This window comes from Quercus suber, unplaced genomic scaffold (assembly GCF_002906115.3).
Source record: "Quercus suber isolate HL8 unplaced genomic scaffold, Cork oak 2.0 scaffold_318, whole genome shotgun sequence".
Taxonomy (NCBI): domain Eukaryota; kingdom Viridiplantae; phylum Streptophyta; class Magnoliopsida; order Fagales; family Fagaceae; genus Quercus; species Quercus suber.
The window spans coordinates 78,968-100,564 of NW_027069773.1; the positions used below are offsets into that span (position 1 = coordinate 78,968).

General features: G+C 35.4%; 2 protein-coding genes across 3 annotated transcripts; both read left to right on the forward strand.

The window, feature by feature from the left end:
* The first annotated feature begins 227 nt into the window (after positions 1–227).
* Positions 228–5,814, forward strand: LOC112025061 (beta-1,3-galactosyltransferase 7). Its single transcript, XM_065782849.1, has 11 exons — positions 228–424; positions 609–705; positions 869–927; positions 1,066–1,286; positions 1,901–1,964; positions 3,618–3,690; positions 3,785–3,905; positions 4,002–4,089; positions 4,195–4,320; positions 4,819–4,928; positions 5,291–5,814. The coding sequence occupies exons 1-11, from the start codon at positions 327–329 to the stop codon at positions 5,437–5,439; spliced, it is 1,206 nt and encodes a 401-aa protein (XP_065638921.1). The 5' UTR covers positions 228–326; the 3' UTR covers positions 5,440–5,814.
* A 785-nt stretch (positions 5,815–6,599) lies between these two features.
* Positions 6,600–19,986, forward strand: LOC112025065 (vacuolar protein sorting-associated protein 9A). Of its 2 annotated transcripts, XM_065782851.1 has the most exons (6): positions 6,600–6,852; positions 8,906–9,053; positions 12,311–12,481; positions 17,252–17,428; positions 18,848–19,541; positions 19,634–19,986. In XM_065782851.1, the coding sequence occupies exons 1-6, from the start codon at positions 6,761–6,763 to the stop codon at positions 19,723–19,725; spliced, it is 1,374 nt and encodes a 457-aa protein (XP_065638923.1). In that variant the 5' UTR covers positions 6,600–6,760; the 3' UTR covers positions 19,726–19,986. The 2 variants fall into 2 exon arrangements, with proteins under 2 accessions (XP_065638923.1, XP_065638922.1); XM_065782850.1 differs by having other exon boundaries at positions 6,601–6,852; positions 18,848–19,986.
* Positions 19,987–21,597: the final 1,611 nt, after the last annotated feature.

Consider the following 21,597-nt stretch of genomic DNA (forward strand, 5'->3'; position numbering starts at 1 on the left):
AAAAAGCCCAAAATTGGGGTCTTGACTCCTGCCGTGACTGACGCGGACATTACTATAGGACAAAACTATTATTTATGCATTGAGTTTTCAATAGGTACACCAGGCCGCATATAATAACTGCCTAACTTTGACGGTCCAAACTCCAAACCTTCCAAAGGCAACAACAACAACGCGCCTAAACTAAAAAAATAAAATAAAATAAAATAAACAACAATCAACCTCAACCTCGTTTAAATAGACTTTGATTATAAACCCAACACATCTTCCTCGTTTCTTAGCTTCGTGTCACTCTCTCTCTCTCTCTCTTACAAAAAGACACACAGAAAATGAAGAGCCGGAGCTCTGGTTCTGGTAGAATCTCAGCCAAATGGATACCCATTATTTGCATCGCTTCCTTCGTTCTTGGCGTTCTCATCACAAGCAGGTTCATACTTTTTTTTTTTTTTTTTTCTGACTAATATTTAGTATTCACATGTTTCATAGTTTGTTAAAAAATAGAGTCAGTTTGGTTTCGATTTTTTAAAGGTTTATTTGGGTTTTAGTTGTAGTTTGTTATTGTTGTTTTCGAAAGCCGACGAGCTTGTGACGTCGGATCGTTGGTTACACAGGATGTGGGCCGCACCTGAATCCAACGGTCAGCTCATGTCTCACCGTCGACAGGAACAAGAGTTACCAACTGTCGCCGACGATTGCAATACTAAAACGGTATATTTATTTATTTACAATAACAAAAATTCTCAACCCAATATATATATATATATATGTATGTATATTTTTTTAAGTTGTATTTGGTATTTGAATTTTCATTGTTTTACATTAATATATTTTTATTTGTTTATGTTTGGGATTGGTTTTGAATTAAAATCAGAAACCGGCACCGAATAGCGATGTAATGGAGAGTATTCACAAAACCCAAGACGCAGTTCAGTGAGTTCAAATTAACTAGCAATTGTCTTAGTTTCTTAGTTTCCTTGATTTTTTTTTTTTTTTTTTTTTGGTTAACAATTATGAAGCTCTTAATTACTTTGTTAACAATTTGGACGCTTTTCTGGGAATTTTTTGGAGGCTTGTTAGATCTCTAGACAAGCAGATTTCAATGCTCAACAAGGAGTTATCATCAACTCGGAGTTCTCGGGAAATGGGGATCTCTGATGGCTCTGCTGCCACCTCTTTTTTGCCTCAAAATGGCGCACCAAGGAAGAAAGCCTTCGTAGTTATTGGAATCAACACTGCTTTCAGTAGTAGGAAGCGGCGTGATTCGGTTAGAATGACTTGGATGCCCCAAGGTAATTGTTACATCATATTATTATTGTTGGAAAGGCTGGCTGCTAATCACCTTTTTTACCCTGCAAAAGTGATTGTGTTGTGTACTGAGTGACATTTGTTTATTGTTGTAGGTTCATTTGTTAAGAATGTCTATGTTTTTATTTTGATTAGGTTTTTTTTTTTTTTTTTTTTTGGTTAACAATTATGAAGCTCTTAATTACTTTGTTAACAATTTGGACGCTTTTCTGGGAATTTTTTGGAGGCTTGTTAGATCTCTAGACAAGCAGATTTCAATGCTCAACAAGGAGTTATCATCAACTCGGAGTTCTCGGGAAATGGGGATCTCTGATGGCTCTGCTGCCACCTCTTTTTTGCCTCAAAATGGCGCACCAAGGAAGAAAGCCTTCGTAGTTATTGGAATCAACACTGCTTTCAGTAGTAGGAAGCGGCGTGATTCGGTTAGAATGACTTGGATGCCCCAAGGTAATTGTTACATCATATTATTATTGTTGGAAAGGCTGGCTGCTAATCACCTTTTTTACCCTGCAAAAGTGATTGTGTTGTGTACTGAGTGACATTTGTTTATTGTTGTAGGTTCATTTGTTAAGAATGTCTATGTTTTTATTTTGATTAGGTGAAAAGCTTGTCCAATTGGAGCGTGAGAAGGGAATTGTGGTCCGGTTCATGATTGGCCACAGGTAAATTACTTGTTTGTTTGGTCCCTTTTGTAAGCACTAGCTCTATAATAGATATCTCTGAGCAAAAGAAACTTTTAGCATGCTTTGGAAGCTGGATTGATCATATGCTTCTTGATTTCAGTCTGCTCTCTATAGGATTTGAAATAATGGGGTTAATGGAATCTCTTTGAGTATTTTCATGCCAAAAAATTTCAATAAAATATATATTTTTTATTTTAAAATTCAATTTGGTTCAATAAAAGATTTAGAAAAATTTAATTTCTCAGTCAATTAACATTTTGGATTTTTTTTCTCCATGTTATAATCCTCGCAAATGTAAAAACTTAACGGAAAGCAGAAATGGCTTGATAATGCTTTTGTATGTCACCATGACTTCATGTCCAGGAAGACTTTAATTCCTGAGCAGAAGAGATATTTATGTGGTTATTATGAAGTATTTCGATCAATGGAATCACTCCTTTTGCAGTTCTTAATGATGACTAAAACAAGTATGGGCAACGATACTAATGAATTCTTGGTTGCTTCATAATTATATATTTTTAGGAGCAAATTTGAGACAAGATTAACTATGCCCTAGCTCTGCTTCCTTTTTAAATGTAATTATGAGTATTGGTTAGTGCATGACTAGATTTCTGAAGTGTACTCTGCATAAACTGTTCACCAATTTATGAACTTGCCTAACCTTTTGAAACTTTTGGTGCCTTACAAATTCACTGTATTGTGGGCAGCATCAAGAAGGCTTGATGTATCTGCACATTTTTTTTTTGCTCTTTCTTTCCTGCGTTGATGGTCCCTGAATATCTTAGTTTGGATTGATAGCAATACTTGCTTGAATTCTTCCTGTATTTGAAGCATCTAAAGAGCAGCTCCCACATTAGCCTTAATAATTTACACCATTTTTTCCCATCTTCTTACTGTTTTGTTGCCAAAACACAATAGGTTTGCATGAAGCAAACTGTAAGCTATCCATTCTTTTCACTGATCTCTGCTACATTTGCTTTAACCTTCAGTCATTTAACCTGAATGTAAGCTGCTCTGCTCTGCTGTAACAAAGCCTTTTACTGAAATAACTATATTTAAATTATATAACCTTAGACCATGCCACAGAATATGATATGGTAATTCATGATGATTGCATTTGCATCTATAGGATCCATCATTTGTGACATTTGCCATATAATAATCTCTTTACATTTTGTAGTATCTAGTTCTTCCACTGCTGGTTCTTTTTGTCAGTAACATAATTGGTTTCACACTACTTATCCAAAAAAAACAATTTTGGTTTCAGACTAGTTGTGTAACTCGTTAACTAATCAAGTCAATTATTCTGTATCAAAGTCACTTTGGTGTCTCCCAGTCCTGGACAATCAAACTGCCCATTTTGTGGGAGCCTGTTCTGCATGCATGCTTCATCAATTTAGTTTTAGAATATAAAATCACATTTTGATTTTTGACATCAGAAATCGGTTGAAATTTCTTTACAGAATCTCTGTAGTGTATGCTGTGATCTAACATTTGGGCTCAAGCTTTTTCTGAACATTCAATTTAAGTATCATATTGTCATTGTTTCTTTGTTGCTTTTACTCAATGAAAAAAAAAAATCTTTTGCTTCTAATGGAATTGAACTGATTGATATTTGGATGATTGGTTCAGTGCAACAGCCAACAGCATTTTAGATCGAGCTATTGATTTAGAAGAGTCTCTGCACAAAGACTTTCTTAGGCTGGTAAAAAGATGTACATAAAGTTGTGTATTAAATATGTAAGACATTCTGCCGTGAAAAGGGTAACAAACTTTCAATACGTTCCATTATGTTGTAGGAGCATGTTGAAGGGTATCATGAGCTGTCTTCAAAAACAAAGATTTTCTTTGCAACCGCAGTTGCAAAATGGGATGCTGACTTCTATGTCAAAGTTGATGATGATGTCCATGTCAATTTGGGTACGCATGGCCTCAACATCTCTATTGTGTTATATGAAAGAAAATATTATTTCACCCTTTCTTTGGTTGAGTTTCTTACATGTCTTACTTTTGTAGGTACGCTGGCTACAACTCTTGCCCGTCACCGTTCAAAACCTAGAGTCTACATTGGGTGCATGAAATCTGGACCTGTTCTTTCTCGATCGTAATACTTCTACAGATTATATGTTGAATGAAAATATTACCATTCCCTTTGTTTCTGCCCTATCACTGTAGTGTCATGTTGACATTTTAAGTTCCTTTTTTTTAGGGATGTCAAATATCATGAACCGGAGTACTGGAAATTTGGAGAAGAGGGGAATAAATACTTCCGACATGCCACTGGGCAGATATATGCAATCTCAAAGGATCTAGCCACATACATCTCCATCAACCAGTAAGGTTTCCCATATGAAAGTGCCTAATTTGGTACCCTGTGAGCTGCTATATTAAGGCTCATGGACCTCATCTTCATAGATTTTATGTTTAGAGCTATTGTTCTGAGATAACCAATAAATTGATATATTTTTTTTACCTGTTAAAGCATGAAATTATTTTGAAATTTGGTCACTCTCTTATATCTTTTTTAAGAGTCAAAAAGATATTCTGAAAATTTCATTGAAACTGGGACGACAATTTTGACACTATATTTGGTCTTTGCCTAGGTCAAAAAAATATTTTGAAAATTTCATTGAAACTTTAAAATTATGTTCATTAGTTGAAATTGACATAAAATTTGGAGTGTTCAGAAGACTTTGTATTGGCCCAAAATAAAGACAATGTGCCCAAGACTTTTTGGGTGTGGTAGTGTTTAAATTTGGAACATTTTCACATACAAGCATTCTTCTTTGTGAAATACAGATAAAGTTACGAGAGGTGTTGATTGTGATTGCAGGCCTATATTGCATAAGTATGCCAATGAAGATGTGTCACTTGGTTCATGGTTTATTGGTCTTGAAGTTGAGCACATTGATGATCACAATATGTGCTGTGGAACACCACCAGGTACTGCTTTTAAAAGATATATGTAATTAGAGAATACACAAAGGGGAAAAAAAGAGAGTATAATTTTCAGAACTAAAAAAGAGGTGGGGCACTAGTTTACTGCTACTAGATGATACACCACAAGATAATTAACATTGTTATACCAATCTGAGCTTTGATTTTGCCAGAAAGTCCTTTGGAAGTTCTTACTACTTAGTACTTATTGCATCTTGGGTTGGATGTTTAAATGTTGGGGTCTTTAGATTTTGGTTTCTAAATGCAAGTCACCTCTCTTTCAGGCATGAGGTGTTTATGGACATCGGTGTAAACTAATAGCTGTGTTTTCTCTCTTCTTAACTGAAATTAATGCTCCATTGTTGCAGATTGTGAGTGGAAGGCAGAGGCAGGTAATGTTTGCGTTGCGTCATTTGATTGGAGCTGCAGCGGAATCTGCAAGTCAGTGGAGAAGATGAAGTTTGTTCACTCGAAGTGTGGTGAAGGAGATGGTGCCGTTTGGAGCGCTGTATATTAAATCAATTCAAGAAGGTCCTTACACAGACAAGGTTTTGGAAAATAAATCAATTCAAGAAGGTCCTTACACAGACAAGGTTTTGGAAAATTTATAACCGGTTCGACAGCATAGACACAGGCAGTTTAGAGCATTAAAATGGTGAAAGTTGTGCATATATTTATGACATTCAAGTCCATACGCTGTTCATTCAAACTTTAAGCAGTTCAGTTACATCAATACTTGTCAGATATCTCAAGATAGGTTATTTTTTTGGGGTGGGGTAGCATAGTGTAGCCCCCGTTAGCAGAAGTAAATTACTTGTATTATTAACGTTTGTTTGAACTGGTTTTACTTTGTGTACTGAAATACAAAAATCGCATTGCTTTTGCTGCAACACCATATTGTGTGATTGTAATTCCAATTTTCAAGTTTTGTGATGAAAATCATCAAGAAAAAAAGAAACCCCTCATATATGCATGTTCTGAGTTGGGTGGGATTCCTAATTTCCTTGACTTTTTAAAAATTGAATTATTGAATATCCTTGCACAGACTTAAGATTAACTTAACGCACGATTGTGACGGATCGAGTTTATGTACTTGCTAGCTTGGACATGTCCATCAAGCATGAGTTTTTCTGAAGGACCACCTCTATATACGTTTGGATTTGCGGCATTTGCCATATAATTTAGAAATAAGAGTGTTTAATTTGAATTTTTAACAAGTATTTTTAACAGGTTGATTACATTGTGATGTTACACAATTCTACTAAGCTAACTATAATTGTAATTTAAGGCAAGGGGTTTTTTTTTTTTTTTTTTCCTTTGCTTAATTTAGATTTGTCCCGAATGTGGTATCAACATTGACTAATATTTGTTTGAGAATTGCTTATTTGCATGAGACAAAAACTAAAAGTTATTTATTTTTTTAAAAAAGAATTTAAATTATTTAATATAAAACTGAGATAAAAAGTAGTATGAGACTCACAAATAGTAATTTAATAAATGAATTATCCTAGTTTTTGTTTAACCCAAAAAAAAAAAAAAAAACACCAGTTGGTCTTGGGCTTGGCCACTCTGCCAGTTGGTCTCGGGCCTTGGCAAATCAATCGGAAGCGTGATTAGTTTTTAAACGTTAATCAGAACTTTTAAATTTTTTTTTTAAAAACTACACGATTATTATTACGGAATACGGACTACGTATTATTTCTTTTCTTGAGTCTCGTCCACGGTTCACCTCAAGAGTGAGAGAGAAAGAGAAAGAGAGAGAGAGAGAGAGAGAGAGAGAGGCTCCGGAATCCGAGTTTTGATAGTAATCGGACGGTGGCGGTGACGGTGGTGGTTAAATGGAGAACTCCGACGGGTTCTTAGGTTTGCACGATTTTCTGGATCGCATGCGACAACCCTCCGCCGCTGATTTCGTCAAATCCATCAAAAGGTACTTTCACTTTCACTCTCTCACTGTTACTTCCATTCAATTCCGTCAAATTCATAAATGATCCAAAATGCATGCTCTAGTATAGCCAAGCCAAGCCAAGCCAACACGCCAGTGTGTCTTAGGACTTGGACTAGCTAAGCTATTTTAACTTACGACTTAGAATTTCAATTTCAATTTCAATTTAGCATGATTTTTTGAAGTAGAGATCATTAGCTTAGCTATCTTATTAGTTATTATCTATCAAATTTTTGCAAAAATATCATGGCAATTACAGACCAATACCTATTTCATCTATAAAATGTTTTAATTTCAAGTTTTTTTTTTTTTTTGGTACTTTAAAATTATACACAAAGCATGATTTTTTGATTCAATTAACACGAAATTTGATGTGGATGTTAAGAACAAAAGAAATGTGTAATCCAAAGGTGAGATTTCTAAAATATTAATTCGAAAAGTTTTTAAAACTTGATCGTACCCCAAAAAATTTGGGACTAAGGCTTTTTTGTTGCTGTATATATAAATATAAATATATATATATATACACACGCACATATAAATGAAGTGTTAATTGGTGAATATATAGGGAAGCTGATCGGGGAGCATTTATTTGATTACTATGGTATGTATGATGTATCAAAAGGAATTCTAGGCAATGGATGTAGAATTCCTAAGTTGACCTTACGTGCATTTCATGGGGAAGTTATATTTTCGGCTGAGCCATCTTCTGTTATGAATTCCTTTGCAATTAGAGACTGTAAAATAGATTGCGTGAAGATACTTCCCCTAAATTATTGAATTCCAAGCACTGAAAATGAAAAAGACACATAATGGAAATCATATAGAGCATCTGAATTTGGTCACACTCTTTTATAAAAGTTTGAGAATTGTGCTAGTTGAACATATTCAAAGGAGAAACAATTTTAAATGTTGATTGAGCGTGTACTATCTTTCATCAAATGTTATATTCATTTAAGTATTCTATCCATTGACTAGGCATGCGAGTCGTGTTATGTGAGGGGAACCTAGAGAGGAAGAGAGCTCATAGAAGCTCATGGAGTGATGATGACTAGAATTCTTGATAGCCTTTCCATAAAAGATTTTTTTTTTAATTTCAAGTTTTTTTTTTTTTTTTTTTTTGGTACTTTAAAATTATACACAAAGCATGATTTTGTGATTCAATTAACACGAAATTTGATGTGTATGTTAAGAACAAAAGAAATGTGTAATCCAATGGTGAGATTTCTAAAATATTAATTCGAAAAGTTTTTAAAACTTGATCTTCGACCCCAAAAAATTTGGGACTAAGGCTTTGTTGTTGCTGTATATATAAATATAAATATATATATATATATATACACACGCACATATAAATGAAGTGTTAATTGGTGAATATATAGGGAAGCTGATCGGGGAGCATTTATTTGACTAATATGGTATGTATGATTTATCAAAAGGATTTCTTGGCAATGGATGAAGAATTCCTAAGTTGACCTTACGTGCATTTCATGGGGAAGTTATATTTTCGGCTGAGCCATCTTCTGTTATGAATTCCTTTGCAATTAGAGACTGTAAAATAGATTGCGTGAAGATACTTCCCCTAATTTATTGAATTCCAAGCACTTAAAATGAAAAAGACCCATAATGGAAATCATATAGAGCATCTGAATTTGGTCACACTCTTTTATAAAAGTTTGAGAATTGTGCTAGTTGAACATATTCAAAGGAGAAATAATTTTAAATGTTGATTGAGCGTGTACGATCTTTCATCAAATGTTATATTCATTTAAGTATTCTATCCATTGACTAGGCATGCGAGTCGTGTTATGTGAGGGGAACCTAGAGAGGAAGAGAGCTCATAGAAGCTCATGGAGTGATGATGACTAGAATTCTCGATAGCCTTTCCGTAAAAGATTTTCCATGTCTTTGTTTATATATTTATTTACCTAAAAAGGTTCTTTCCTTCTGCATATTTTGGTTGGTGAGATGAAAATACATTTCCTTTTACAAAACAGTCAAGTGCAATGTTTTGAATGTGATGTGTTTTATATGGCAGTTTTATTGTCTCCTTTTCAAACAATGCTCCTGATCCAGAGAGGGATGGTGCTTCAGTACAGGAGTTCTTTGCCAAGATGGAAGTAGCTTTCAGGGCTCACCCACTCTGGGCTGGTTGCTCAGAGGAGGAGCTGGAGAGTGCTGGTGAAGTGAGTTACTGGACGCTTACCTAGTATTTCCACACTTTGATAGCATGATTGTTTTATTATGATGTCCTATTTCTTCTTTTGATGGAACACATCTTTTCTACCTGACCATATTATAGGTTACTGAAAAGGTCTTCAAAAAGATAAAAATTTACTATATTGTGCAATAGTCAATCCAAGAATCTTGATCGAAATGACCGAACAACAATTTTTTTTTTTTGGTCCTTATGGGAATTTCGCCAAGAGGTAATTGTAGTTGTTGAGGTGACATCACCATAGAAGATTGATTGTAGAGACTTTCCAACTTACATTTTACTGTCTATGTCACTTTAGTTTGGGTATTCATGAAACTAACATAAATGCTTACTGATAATAATAATACTTCAAAAAAAAGTACATGGAATGTAAGCTTAGTAAAAGTAGAAACAAAGGAGAGGGAGAGTTTTAGTAGATGGTTTAGTCATGTTCAAAGAAGAACGATTAATGCACCAATGATAAAAAGTTAGTTAATTTAAGTTAAGGAAACAAAAAAAAAAGGTAGAGGAAGATAAAAAATAACATTAATAGAAATAGCAAAAAGAATATGTCAATTAAGTAAGTAATATAGAGTATGATTTTGAATAGAATAAATGGTGGAAAAGAATACATGTGACTGACCTTGACTAGTTTGTTGATGATTCATAGCTAAACCCAAAATTTTGGGACTAAAGGTTGGTTTTCTTAAATAATTATTATTAACAACGACAACTAACATAAGTTTTTGAAATCCTGAAAATAAACTAGGTCTGAGAAAGCTACCAAACCAACCAGCATTTTCCCTTACATTCACAGCTGGCTTTGCTCCCCCCATCCTTTTTTTTGATTCGCATGGCAGGCTTTACCCTACAATGCAAACAATCTACCTGATTGCATAGAGGCATGACCCTTAACATTGCACATTGCATGTGCTTATTCTTTCCAAAAGTATTGCGTTAAAATTATAGCTCAAGCAAAGAAGAAATAAAGACATAAAGGGATGGAGAAAGAAGGCTATATGACTCTGGATATAATTTCTGATTTATGTTACTTTATATATAAATAATTGTTAAATTACCAATTGTCCAAAAAGCTTAAGTTGTTAGGAAATGATGAATTTAATCACTTAACCATAAGTCTAACATTCCCCCTTACTTGAGAGCCTAAACTTCCCCTTAATAAGTGGGGGCCCAACAAGTGGGAATTTAACATTTTAAATGGGAGGTAGAGTGAAGACAGGGATCGAACTCAAGATCTCCTGCTCTGATACCATGTTAAATTACCAACTGTCCCAAAAGCTTAAGCTGTTAAGAAATGATGAATTTAATCACTTAACCATAAGTCTAACAATAATATCCAACTTCTGTATTTGGGGTTATGACATTGCTTATCTTCTTAGAGTGTGTACAGGAATGGCCAATATAATGGCTCTAATAGAACAAATGAACCCAGTATGTCTGCAATTGTCATTAAAAAAAAAAAAAATTTAGCCTCTGTTAAAGCTACCAAGTTAAAATTTAATTTCTAGGCTCCTAGGCCTCAGGCCTTTAGCTAAGATTACAGGTGGGTGGGTGTTGGATTAGGTTCAAATTTAACTAAAGAAAACAAAAGAAAAATTGAAATGTCTGTGTTGTAAAAAGGTCTGTTTTCTGTTGGGAAATAGACTTGTTGGCCTGTTGTGTAGGTCTTTGTATCACAATAAGACTTCTTACTGAATTATAAAAAATAAAAAAAAAATTCTGATAGTTCATAATCAGTTTTGATCCACTGAAATTCCCACGTTTCCTTTCTCTACAGGGATTTATGTCAAACGTAATAGTAAAAAAGCCATATACACTATACAGGAATTACTTGATGAGTTCAAAACTTCGAATTGAAACATCTGAAGAACTTTACACAGGCTGGTTAAGTAAAGATTTTAAAAGCTCAAAACCCTAGCAACTCTTTCTCACTCATAATTGTATTTTTCTTTAAAATAAGTAGGAACTGTTTACTATTCTAGAGTTTGTTTACGTCTTTATGAGCTGAAACACAAGGTGAGCATCTCTGACTTCCTACTTTTGGCAGTAGAGCTCTGGAAAACGAGTGGAAGATACATAGATAAAAAGGAAGCAAATTCTGATAGCAACAACTAGCATATAACCTTTCTTTAACGATACTAAGGTGCCTGTGATCACTGTTATGATCAGTAAACGTACACACCATGCACCAGACCAAAACACCACCTCTGTACAAAACTCTAATGAGTATAAATATGCAGGCAGACGGGCAGGTGACTGTGAGTCTGTGGGAGTCTCAGTAGAAGTAAGGCCATGGAAGCTTTTTTTAACTCCTTTTATGGTTGGTTTTCTCAGTGATTACCCCATCCTACATATATGACCAGCTTTTCCTTTTCTCTTCTTCTTTCTTGCTATATTATTTTTGGTAATAAAGTACATTAAAATTAAAAAAAAGCTCATTTAAAAAAAAAAAAAAAATTTCCTTCGTATTTTTCTCTGTCGTGATTTTTTGAAGTTTGAACAGTAATTTTGATTTAGAGGCAACTTTACGACCCTTGATACCGTGTACTCTTTGATATCAACAATTAGTATTTAGTATGTAGCATATGGAGAGAGTGTGACCCAGGACACCTGATGCATACTGCAGGAATCTTTCTCTTGTGCCTGGAATCAGCAACTGGTTCAGAAATCAGAAATGACCTCAATTCTATTGTCTTCTTCTCTGATTATGCTAAGCAACTTTATCTTTGGTACTTGCATTTTAGGGTCGTGGGATGGATTATGATTTCATCCAAAATGAACCAAAATAATGTCATTTGGTCAAGAATCAAGATGTATTTATTTCATTAATTTTGCCACCTAAACTATAAGTTTTTGGAGCTAACGATAACTGAATGTCTAATGTTTTTTCACCCGGAGTATATCTGAAGCAAGTTTTCAAGAAACTGCTTGAGTTTTTGGCCTTTTGCCCAAAATGGCTGATATTTTCCCATTTGTTGGTGCAATTATTTATGGGATCGTGTGTGCAATAGTTAGCATATAATCAAAGTAAGAAACTGGGTAATTCAGATTTACTGAACTGTACATCATTTGTTCGAATGAATTTTATGTATTTTTAATTTTTTTGGTAATTTTATTCTTTTATCTCCTTTTTTCTTGGGTGTGTTTTTTCATAATGTATTCTGTTATAGGATCATACTTCTTCCTAAAATGATTTGTTACCTCTGGGCTTTATTGCAAATGCAGGGACTGGAGAAGTATGTCATGACAAAGTTATTTACTCGTGTATTTGCTTCACATCCAGATGATGTAAAACTTGATCACCAACTTTCTGAGAAGATGGCTTTGATTCAACAATTCATTCGGCCAGAAAATTTGGATATTAAACGGACCTTTCAGAATGAAACATCATGGCTAGTAAGTATAGATTCTATTCAATACTCCGTGTCTGTGCGCATGTTTACATCCCTGGAGTGACATTCTTGGCATGTTTGTGTGTGAAACAAGGCATTTTTAGATCTTTTTCTTTTTCCCATAATCCAAAATGTCTTCAATGATTTTAGGCGTGGGATCCAACAAGACACACTCTGATATTGTATAAGTACTGTCTATATCCTGTCCTTCTAACTCTAATTCCACTGTAAGGAGCAGCTTTCATAGTTCTTCAGCACGCGGACAAATAAATGTGCTAGTTATTGCACATACAAACTTATATATGTGGCTTTGCATATAGACAAAAATAAGCACATAGCTATCCTTTCCCTTCGAAAGTTTTGTGACTAATTGCTTTTTAAGTTTTCCATCTGTGTCAAATTGTTTTGTTCTTTTGTCCAAGATGATTTGTTATAGTTAACCCCTCTCCGTCCTTAGGGGTATATTCTTTTTTCAAATAAAACTTTATTTTAGTATCAGTTTTATATCTAAATAAATGGAAATCAACCTATCCAAAAAAGGGGGGAGGAGGTGAGGCTGCTTACCAATCACCTCTCCTAAACCCCTCAAAAGTGAAAATTTGTGCACTAGACACAACCATTTAAAAAAAAGAAAAAAAAAAGAGAGATCTAAATAGCATTTTGAAATTTAGTTTCCATAATAATATTTTGGACAAGTATATGAATCGAGATTTTTCCCAGTTTATGCCAGTACTGTATGTATTAACTGATAAATTATGGTTTCCATTTTTGGTATAGATTGACTGCTATATTTGTTGTACTAAAATTAATTATGCACAGAGCTGATACTTTACCATGTAGTTGCATATCAGTAATGGCCAGTTTGGATGGAGCTAATTTCCGGCCAACTCTACTCTACTTCTCTCCACTCCCCCTCCCTTCCCCTCCATCCAAACTAGGCATTATGGCACAAAATATCCCTTTCCTCATTATTTCTTTTGGAATATTTTCTGCCTATGATTTATTGCTTCATCTTCCTCAATTCAGAGCTCTTTCTCTTTTTATTTATTTATTTATTTTAATTTTTTTTTTAATTTTTAAGAGGAAAGTAATGAAAATCCATCAAAAGAAAAAGAGCCAAAGGGAGCTCTAGTACACAGTGAGGTATACAAAGGAGAAGCCCAAAAAAATAAAATGAAAGTAAATATAATTATAAAAAAAATAGTCCAAGAACTCCAGAAAGTCCACAGTGGCATAAACCAGGGAAGTTGAAGTGCAGTCATAGAAAATCTTCATGACTGAATACTTTTAACTTCACCGTATGCTTCTCTTGCCCCTCAAAGCATCAAGCATATCTGTCTCCAACAACACTGCATTATACACAGACAATGTTCCAAATCTCCCGATCCCTTCTCTTACCAAAATGTTTCTTTCAACAAGATAATAATTCCAACACAGAAGAAGGCATTACCAGGGACACACCAAACAAGCAAAAAATCAGAGACCACATTTCCCAAGCCTCCCTACAATGGAGGAAACGATGAGACACTCTTTTCCTAGCTTTTGCACATAAAGCACCAATCCATAATGATTAACCCTTGCTTCCTAAAGCACCAATCCATAATGATCTTACCTAAAAAGCCAGCCGTGATGGAACACAAACTTTCCAAAATACTCTGACAATGAATACCTTAAAAAATAAAAAAAAAACGCTTACGAGGAATAAAAATCGTTCCTCCTCTTAGTGCTTTATAATAACTCTTCACTTTAAATCCTTGTGTCTTTGAGGGATCTATTCTAATGTGTCTTCCTCCTGGCAACATAACTCTTTTGTATGTAGGTCATCCTGTAACTGAACCATATCTTCTAATCCCTGATTATACACCTATCTGATGAATAACAGGTTCCTATGAAAGCACCCATTACTGTTCTCTAAATAATCTGCCACCATAGTATCTCTATCCTTAGGAATAAGGAAAAGGCTAGAATAAATCTCAATAAGGATCATGCCAATACCCATTCTAAAGCCATCATCAATGACATTTCTAGTAAAGCCTAAAAAGCTGTCCCATCTTTTTCTTTCATCTAACTCATGAACTCAAAATAACTCCATCTAACTCATCATCAAATTAAGAAGAACTTATATTTTCTCAATTCAAAAGAAATTCTCCCATGCTCAAAAAATTACCCAAAAAAAAGTATGATTTTATACCGGCTGAAACAATGGTATAGGATGAAACACCCTGATATTTAAACCAGTACGTATCAAGGGGTTAAGTGTATGGAATGATATACCAATGCGGAATATTGTGGTTAATATGGTATGATATTTATAACTATGGTTGAGAGCTTATATAGGCTTGTTAAACTTCAATCCTTAACTTGGGGCTACCTATTTCTACTAAATTGAAACTCAAGGTGTTGAGGATCCTCCTTAAAGTGAGGATCTTTTCTTTAGCATGAAAAAACCAAATGAAGTGATAGGAAGAGATTGTAACTTGCTCCCATAAAATTTCAGTACCTGTAAAGTGTGATACAACTAATTTGTTGGTTTTTATTGCACTTACTATGTAGATTTCACTATATTTGTGGCTAGTGAGCTCTAGCTTAAATGACAGCTGCCCCCAATGTGCTAGACCTCCTGGTGTTTCCAACAAAGACATCTAGTGTGCAAATTTGCCCACTCCCAACTTTTAAATTATATGAAAAAAGAAAAATAAAGACCCTTAATGGTTGAGAAGGGTAGCTGCATGTGATGGCACCTTGCATCCATGTCAGCCACACAAACTTATGGGCATGAGGGAGGCATGCCATGGGCTGTGTAAGGTTCCTTGAGATAATAATAGGCCATGTTGCCTTATTGTAGTGCATGAATACACGAGTTGGCATAATGGCAGTGTGATAGTGGCGTTGCAAAGACAATAATTTGTGGTCATGGCTTGGCAGGTTGCAAGCCATGCATGTGTTGTGGGCAGCAAGTGCAGTAGGATGAACCATGGTAGCCTTGTGTGGATTTAGTCTTGGGTAGGTTGTCATGCAGTGTGTAGGCTGTGTGACTGCTGCCTGAGTGTAGCATGATGGTTTAGTGTACATGAAATTGGGCTGTGGTTTGCATGGCCAAGAAAGGTTGATGCCAGGCTCTGTGGAAAGCTTGGTGTATTGTTGGAGTTTTTGGCTGGGAAAATTTAATTCAGACATATGGAATATGGTTCCCGGCTGTTTGATGTGGATTGTTTGGGCGGAAAGAAATCGGCGCTCTTTTGAGGACATCGAGAAATCCTTGGTTCAATTACAAGCTCTTTGCCAGAAGACTTTATTTGATTGGTCTAGGTGTTGGGGCTTCTCGGAATGCTCCACTATCTTAGAGTTTATTTCTTCTCTTAGTATTGCTCTTTAAGTTTTTTCCTGTTCATTGTTTGCTGGTTGTTTTGTTTATTGCTTTTTCTTGTGTTCACCATCATGAACACCTTGTATTGGCTTTCGTCTGTTTTTTAGTTTGTTTTAATAATATTCTTATTACCTATCAAAAAAAATGTTGAATTTGCATATGGGTGGTGATGTGTGGTTAAACTAGAACATGGCACTGGCACATGGTGGTGCATAGACTAAGGAAGCATGTTGGCAAAGTTTTGGGGCTGCCATGGAAGAGCAAGGTCTGTGGTGGGCTGGAACATGTGCATAGGTCGTGCACGTGTCTAACAGGTGGCAGTAGCATGTTGTGGCAGTTATCAAGCAATGGCATGCTATGCGAACTTTGTTGATGTGCTAATAGCAGGGTAAAGGCTCCAAGACAACAGGGCAGTTTGTCCTGAAGACTGCTCCCGTGATTTGGTAGCAAGTCAAGGGACAGTTATTTCCTGCACATAATAAACATATGCTGTTGGGGGTGTCGACAACATGTAAGTTTATGTATGAGGCAAAAACCAGAGTGTTCATTATGGGGAAACATTGTAATACTCTTTGGGTCAGTAAGCATTGGTGGTTGTGATTAGGCTAAGGGAGGTTTTGGTGAGGAAAAGCTTTTAGTGTTTCATCTGTGCTTTGAGTCAAAATAATAAAAGGTTGGAAGGTTTTCCATATGCTTTGCACGTTTGATGTGCATGTTTGTTTATGTTGTGTTTACTTGATTCACACAAATTGTTATAGTGTCCCTTTATGTGAGTGTTGGGTGTTGGCTGTGACTAAGTAGGCATTCTTAGTGCAATCACAAGGCAGAAAACTTAGGGTGCAATTCTGTCTTGTGGCACCTTGGAAGAGCAAGGTGGAGAATGAGGTTGTGGATTAAGGGCCCATCAAGTAAATGTGTAACCTTACCAATCAAGGAAAAAAAAGATGTTACTATATTTGTGAGTACCAATTATGGTATAATGATGTCATTACAAATTTACCATTGTTGAAGTTATACATCATTATTTGTTACCACGTTGATTCCACAAATGGCACACTGAGTGTCGAGTATTTGCCAATTAAACAGAATCACTGGCTTCATATTGGTCCTTCCATTTTATATCTTTTGGTGACTGCTAGTTCCCAATATAAAAAATGTTGGCTTAATCATATCAAATGAGGCATGTTGATTAGATCATGAATACAAGATCTGTTATATATATATATATATATATATTACAGAAGTGCATAATGGAACACCCTTTAAATTGTGGGATGTGAAACCACAAATGGCTAACAAACTAGTTTCTATTCCTATGCACTTTCTTGCCCACTTAGTTGTATTTGGAAACTGGAGTAGGGGTTTATTTTGGGGGTCTTACCTGCATCTCTTGCTCTGTTTTGGCAGCTTGCACAGAAAGAACTGCAGAAGATCAACATGTACAAGGCACCACGAGACAAGCTTGTTTGTATCCTCAATTGTTGCAAGGTTATCGGTAACTTGCTGCTTCATGCTTCTATTTCTTCAGAAGATGTGCCTGGAGCTGATGAATTTCTTCCTGTTCTGATTTATGTTACTATAAAGGTGAGATTAAATATATACCATTACATGATTTACCTGTTGTAACCATACAGTTATATATCCGGAAGAGAGAGAGAGAGAGAGAGAGAGAGAGAGAGAGAGAATCTTGCAATTGGTTCCAGATATAGGGTATTTGTGTTCAACACTAAAATTAGTATCTTCAGTCTGTTTTGGATTCTTTATGTTGATTGTTGCTTACTCTCATAATCATTGACTATGAAGCATGGACATGGGAGATAGTAAAATCTTGAAAATAGTTTATGACATGGGGACAAGAAATATGTGAAATCTGTCGAAGTTACAGAAACCAGACAGGACCAGCTGGTTGGACTGGTTGAATGAACTGCCGATTAGTCTTTATTTTGGTCTGGTCTTACCTCTGTTGACCCCTTTGACTATGGGCTCCTTTCTTAAGGTTTTGTGGAAAATTTTTTACAATTGCATGTAGGAGGATTTGAACCCAAACATCCGAGTAGTTACTCAAAGCCTTCACCAAGAATTATACTAAATGAATAAAACATACATATATAATTTTTATTTTACAAATTAATTTAAAAATATGAAAATTTTATAGTTACAACTTTGGACTTCAAACCTAATAGAGGTTTATCACACCCCATTATCAAGCTGATTATTTATATATTACTTCAATTTGACTATATATATAGATAGATAGATAGATAGATAGATAGACACACACACATAAAAACATTTATAATGTCATGTTCTGATCCAATTGACTTGGTGACAGGACCTTGACCTCTCACTTTTTCAGTTCTTTTAACAGTCTGGTTTATAAAACATTGATATCTATGTGCCTGCACGTCTGTATCCTAAAGATGCTATGCTTTCTAAAGTTGCATTTAAAAATAAAACCCCATTTAAAAAATTTGGATATTAGAAAGTTAGCTAATCTAATTCCTGATATTTTCATCAATATCAGCACTACTACCACTCAGTCCTGATATATTTTCGGTATATTTTCTTTTTTTGGCTGTTTGCTTTCTACTCCAGTACTCCTATAAATTTTCTACTCATTAACCACCATAGATGGGTCTTGAAACATTTTCCTTCAGATTTTTTTTGGTTATATATTTTATGTCTTCCTATTCTTTCAAAAGTTAGAATTCAAGGATGATAAAGTTATAGAAGTGATTCTACTATGGTGATACAATCAAAGACATGTATTATGTCTCATGATATCATGAAATGAAGTGTCCCTTTAAACTATCCGTTTCAGGGGGAGAGGATGCGGAAGGTGGAAAGTTCAAAATATCAAAGGGCACAAAGCCTGATTTAGTTATCACTAATGCTTTGCAAACTAGTGGCTTCCATGATTCATAAGATCACTGTTAGTTAATGGCCCTTGAAATGTGGCATTTAGAATGTTGTACTTACAATTGCATTGACAATATTATGCAGGCAAACCCTCCACAACTGCACTCAAATCTGTTGTATATACAAAGATACAGGAGTCAATCTCGCTTAGTTGCAGAAGCAGCATATTTTTTTACCAACATGCTTTCTGCTGAGTCCTTCATTTCAAACATTGATGCAAAGGCCCTTTCAATGGATGAAACCGAGTTTGAAAGTAACATGGAAACTGCTCGAGCACTTCTGTCTGGGATATCGTCTGATTTTGATGGTCAATCTGATCAAAGTGATTATAGATTTGGAGGAGACATATCTAGAGCAGAACCAATGGAATCTAAATATCAATCTTTGAATGTTTATAAGGATAAGGACTCCACAATACGACCCAAATCGTCTGAATCAAAATCCCGAAGTAAGGAGGTCCCATTTGCAGAAGATCAGTTAACAAAAATTCCATCCCTCTCGGATTTGGAGAATAAAGGGGCAACCATGCTTTTGAAGGAGGATATGGTAAGGCAAGTCTTTCGGGATTATCCATACGTTTTTGCCAATGTTGGTGATCTAACATTCAACGATGTAGAGGACCTGCTAAATAATTACAAGCAACTTGTTTTCAAGTATGTTAGTCTTGCCAAAGGGTTGGGTGTCACTCCTCTTGCCTCATCCAATTCACAATCTCAGAAACAACAGCATCCAGAAGCCACAAAGGAACCTGAAGATACTAGAGCGGTAAAACCCAATGAGTCACCTCTTGCTTCATCCAACCCAGAATCTCAGAAACAACAGCATCCAGAAGTCACAAAGGAACTTGAAGATGCTAAGCTGAAAAACCAAATGAGTCAAACAAGCAAGCTAGGACTGATGATGATTCAGATAGAGTTACACTATTGGAAGAGGAAAATTTTGAATCAAGTTGCCCAGGATGAGGCTCCTCAAGATGCGGGAGATGACTAGACTTCACAATGAAGTTTTTCTTAAATCATGTTTCTTCTAAAAGTTTGTTGAATTTTCGAATAAACAGCAGTCATCAAGCTATTTCCTTTCTCTTTTCCTGTGGTGAATGTGAAACTGTCAGTTGCTTTAACTTCTGTTGGCAACGAGTGGCTGCCATGCTGTCTGATTGGGAGTGCAGTGAGAAAAATCTTTAAAGAAATGGGAAATATAGCCTATGGCTTGGAAATCGTTAATTAGCATTTCCATGAAGTTACGAGGTCACTGCAACTCAAGTTGGCAAATCCTCAATCCTAAAATGCAATGACATGTACTTGTAGATGCATATTTGTAAAAAAGTTGTACCCAATGCATAAACTTTCGCAAGGTCTAGGAGAGGTGATTGGTAGGTTAGTTTATCCCTCCCCCCCCCTGTTTTTTGGTAGAAGACACTTGTCATAATACCAAGGGCTGATTTTTTTGTAGTTGCATATTTGTAGAATTGAAAATTGATAAGAAAGTATTAAGACACACGGAATATATGGTTTTTGGTTTAGTTTGCCACTGTACCATTGATCTTCCTCTTTGAAGCGTACACATTTTTGCCTTTTGTTGCCCCCACTTCTTTTGTGGATTCTTTTTCTATAGGCTCTTGAAGGCCTTCTATAAGCTAGGCCCCCATAGCATGCAAGCCCTTTTATGTTATTGGACTGCTATGAGTTCCTAGAGGCTTGACTGCTTTGCAGTTCTGTTGTATGATTGCTCAAGTAAACCCAAAGAGAGTGAATTTTCCATGGTAAGCATGAAAAAGGTTTTGTTAACTTCAATTTTCTGACTGTTACCTCAGGGGAAGAATATTTGTAGTACTTTCTAGTGAAATTTCATACTATATGCTCATTCAGGACCCATATTTTGAATGCGTATTCAAGCAATCAATGCTTTTCAAAGATTGTATGAACTACAATTGGGACTGCTTAGTCTGACCTTTTCAATTCTGGCACATACACACTAGCACTACGATTAGATTAGGTATGGACTTTGTAAACATACCGACCGCGACCAAGCATGAATAAGAGGAGCCCATGAAAACCATACCAGGATGTGTACAGTACAACTACCTGCTTAAAGCAGCATTTGTCAACAGTCAAAACAAATACGTAGAAGATTATACAAGACTATTTTATTTCATACGTGGTTTAAACTAAACTGCCGGTAAAAAACAACACCGACTGATCTTTCGACATCTTGTGAAGCTTAACTTTTGCAGTCAAGTCTTTGGTCAATATATATAGGCCAAAATGTTTTTAGTAGACGTGGTTTCTGGGTAGAAGATTGATGTTGTACTCATGTTACACTCCTTAGCAAAGATAGCTGTATTGTCTTATGTGAAGATATGGAGGGTGAGAAATAATTGCACTCTTGATAGTGAGGAGATTTCAATTGTATTGTTGGAAAATTCGTTTTTCATAAGTTGTTGGAGGAGTAGTCTTGAAAAGTATTCCGTTGTAGATTTCATAATCTCTCTTACTATATTTCTCGGTTGAAAATTTTAGGAAAGTTTTATTTATGCATACATTGCTGAACATGAGCTTTTCTTTTCTCAATAAAATAATTATTAAAAAAATAATAATATTTACTGAGGAAATTAAGATGATTTATCAAGAATAATTTGGTAATTGCCCGAAGAGCCCAACGGATAGCTGAGAACTTACATGAACTTTTTGTAAAATAGACATCCAGAGCTCCATAATGGCTTGCGTGTTTTATGCCTTAGCCCAAAACATAACTTTTTTCAAAAAGTTGCGTTTTGTGCTGAACCAAATAGGTTTTGAACTCCAGTTTTCTTCAAAACGTGCATTTCAGTTTCT

Excerpts from the sequence above, each read along its gene's own strand:
- LOC112025065 (XM_065782850.1), top strand. The coding sequence starts at position 6,761 with ATGGAGAACTCCGACGGGTTCTTAGGTTTGCACGATTTTCTGGATCGC. Across the intron at positions 6,853-8,905 it reads TTCGTCAAATCCATCAAAAG|TTTTATTGTCTCCTTTTCAA; the intron begins GTACTTTCACTT and ends TTTATATGGCAG. Across the intron at positions 9,054-12,310 it reads AGCTGGAGAGTGCTGGTGAA|GGACTGGAGAAGTATGTCAT; the intron begins GTGAGTTACTGG and ends TTGCAAATGCAG.
- LOC112025061 (XM_065782849.1), top strand. The coding sequence starts at position 327 with ATGAAGAGCCGGAGCTCTGGTTCTGGTAGAATCTCAGCCAAATGGATA. Across the intron at positions 4,090-4,194 it reads GGACCTGTTCTTTCTCGATC|GGATGTCAAATATCATGAAC; the intron begins GTAATACTTCTA and ends CCTTTTTTTTAG. Across the intron at positions 4,321-4,818 it reads ACATACATCTCCATCAACCA|GCCTATATTGCATAAGTATG; the intron begins GTAAGGTTTCCC and ends TTGTGATTGCAG.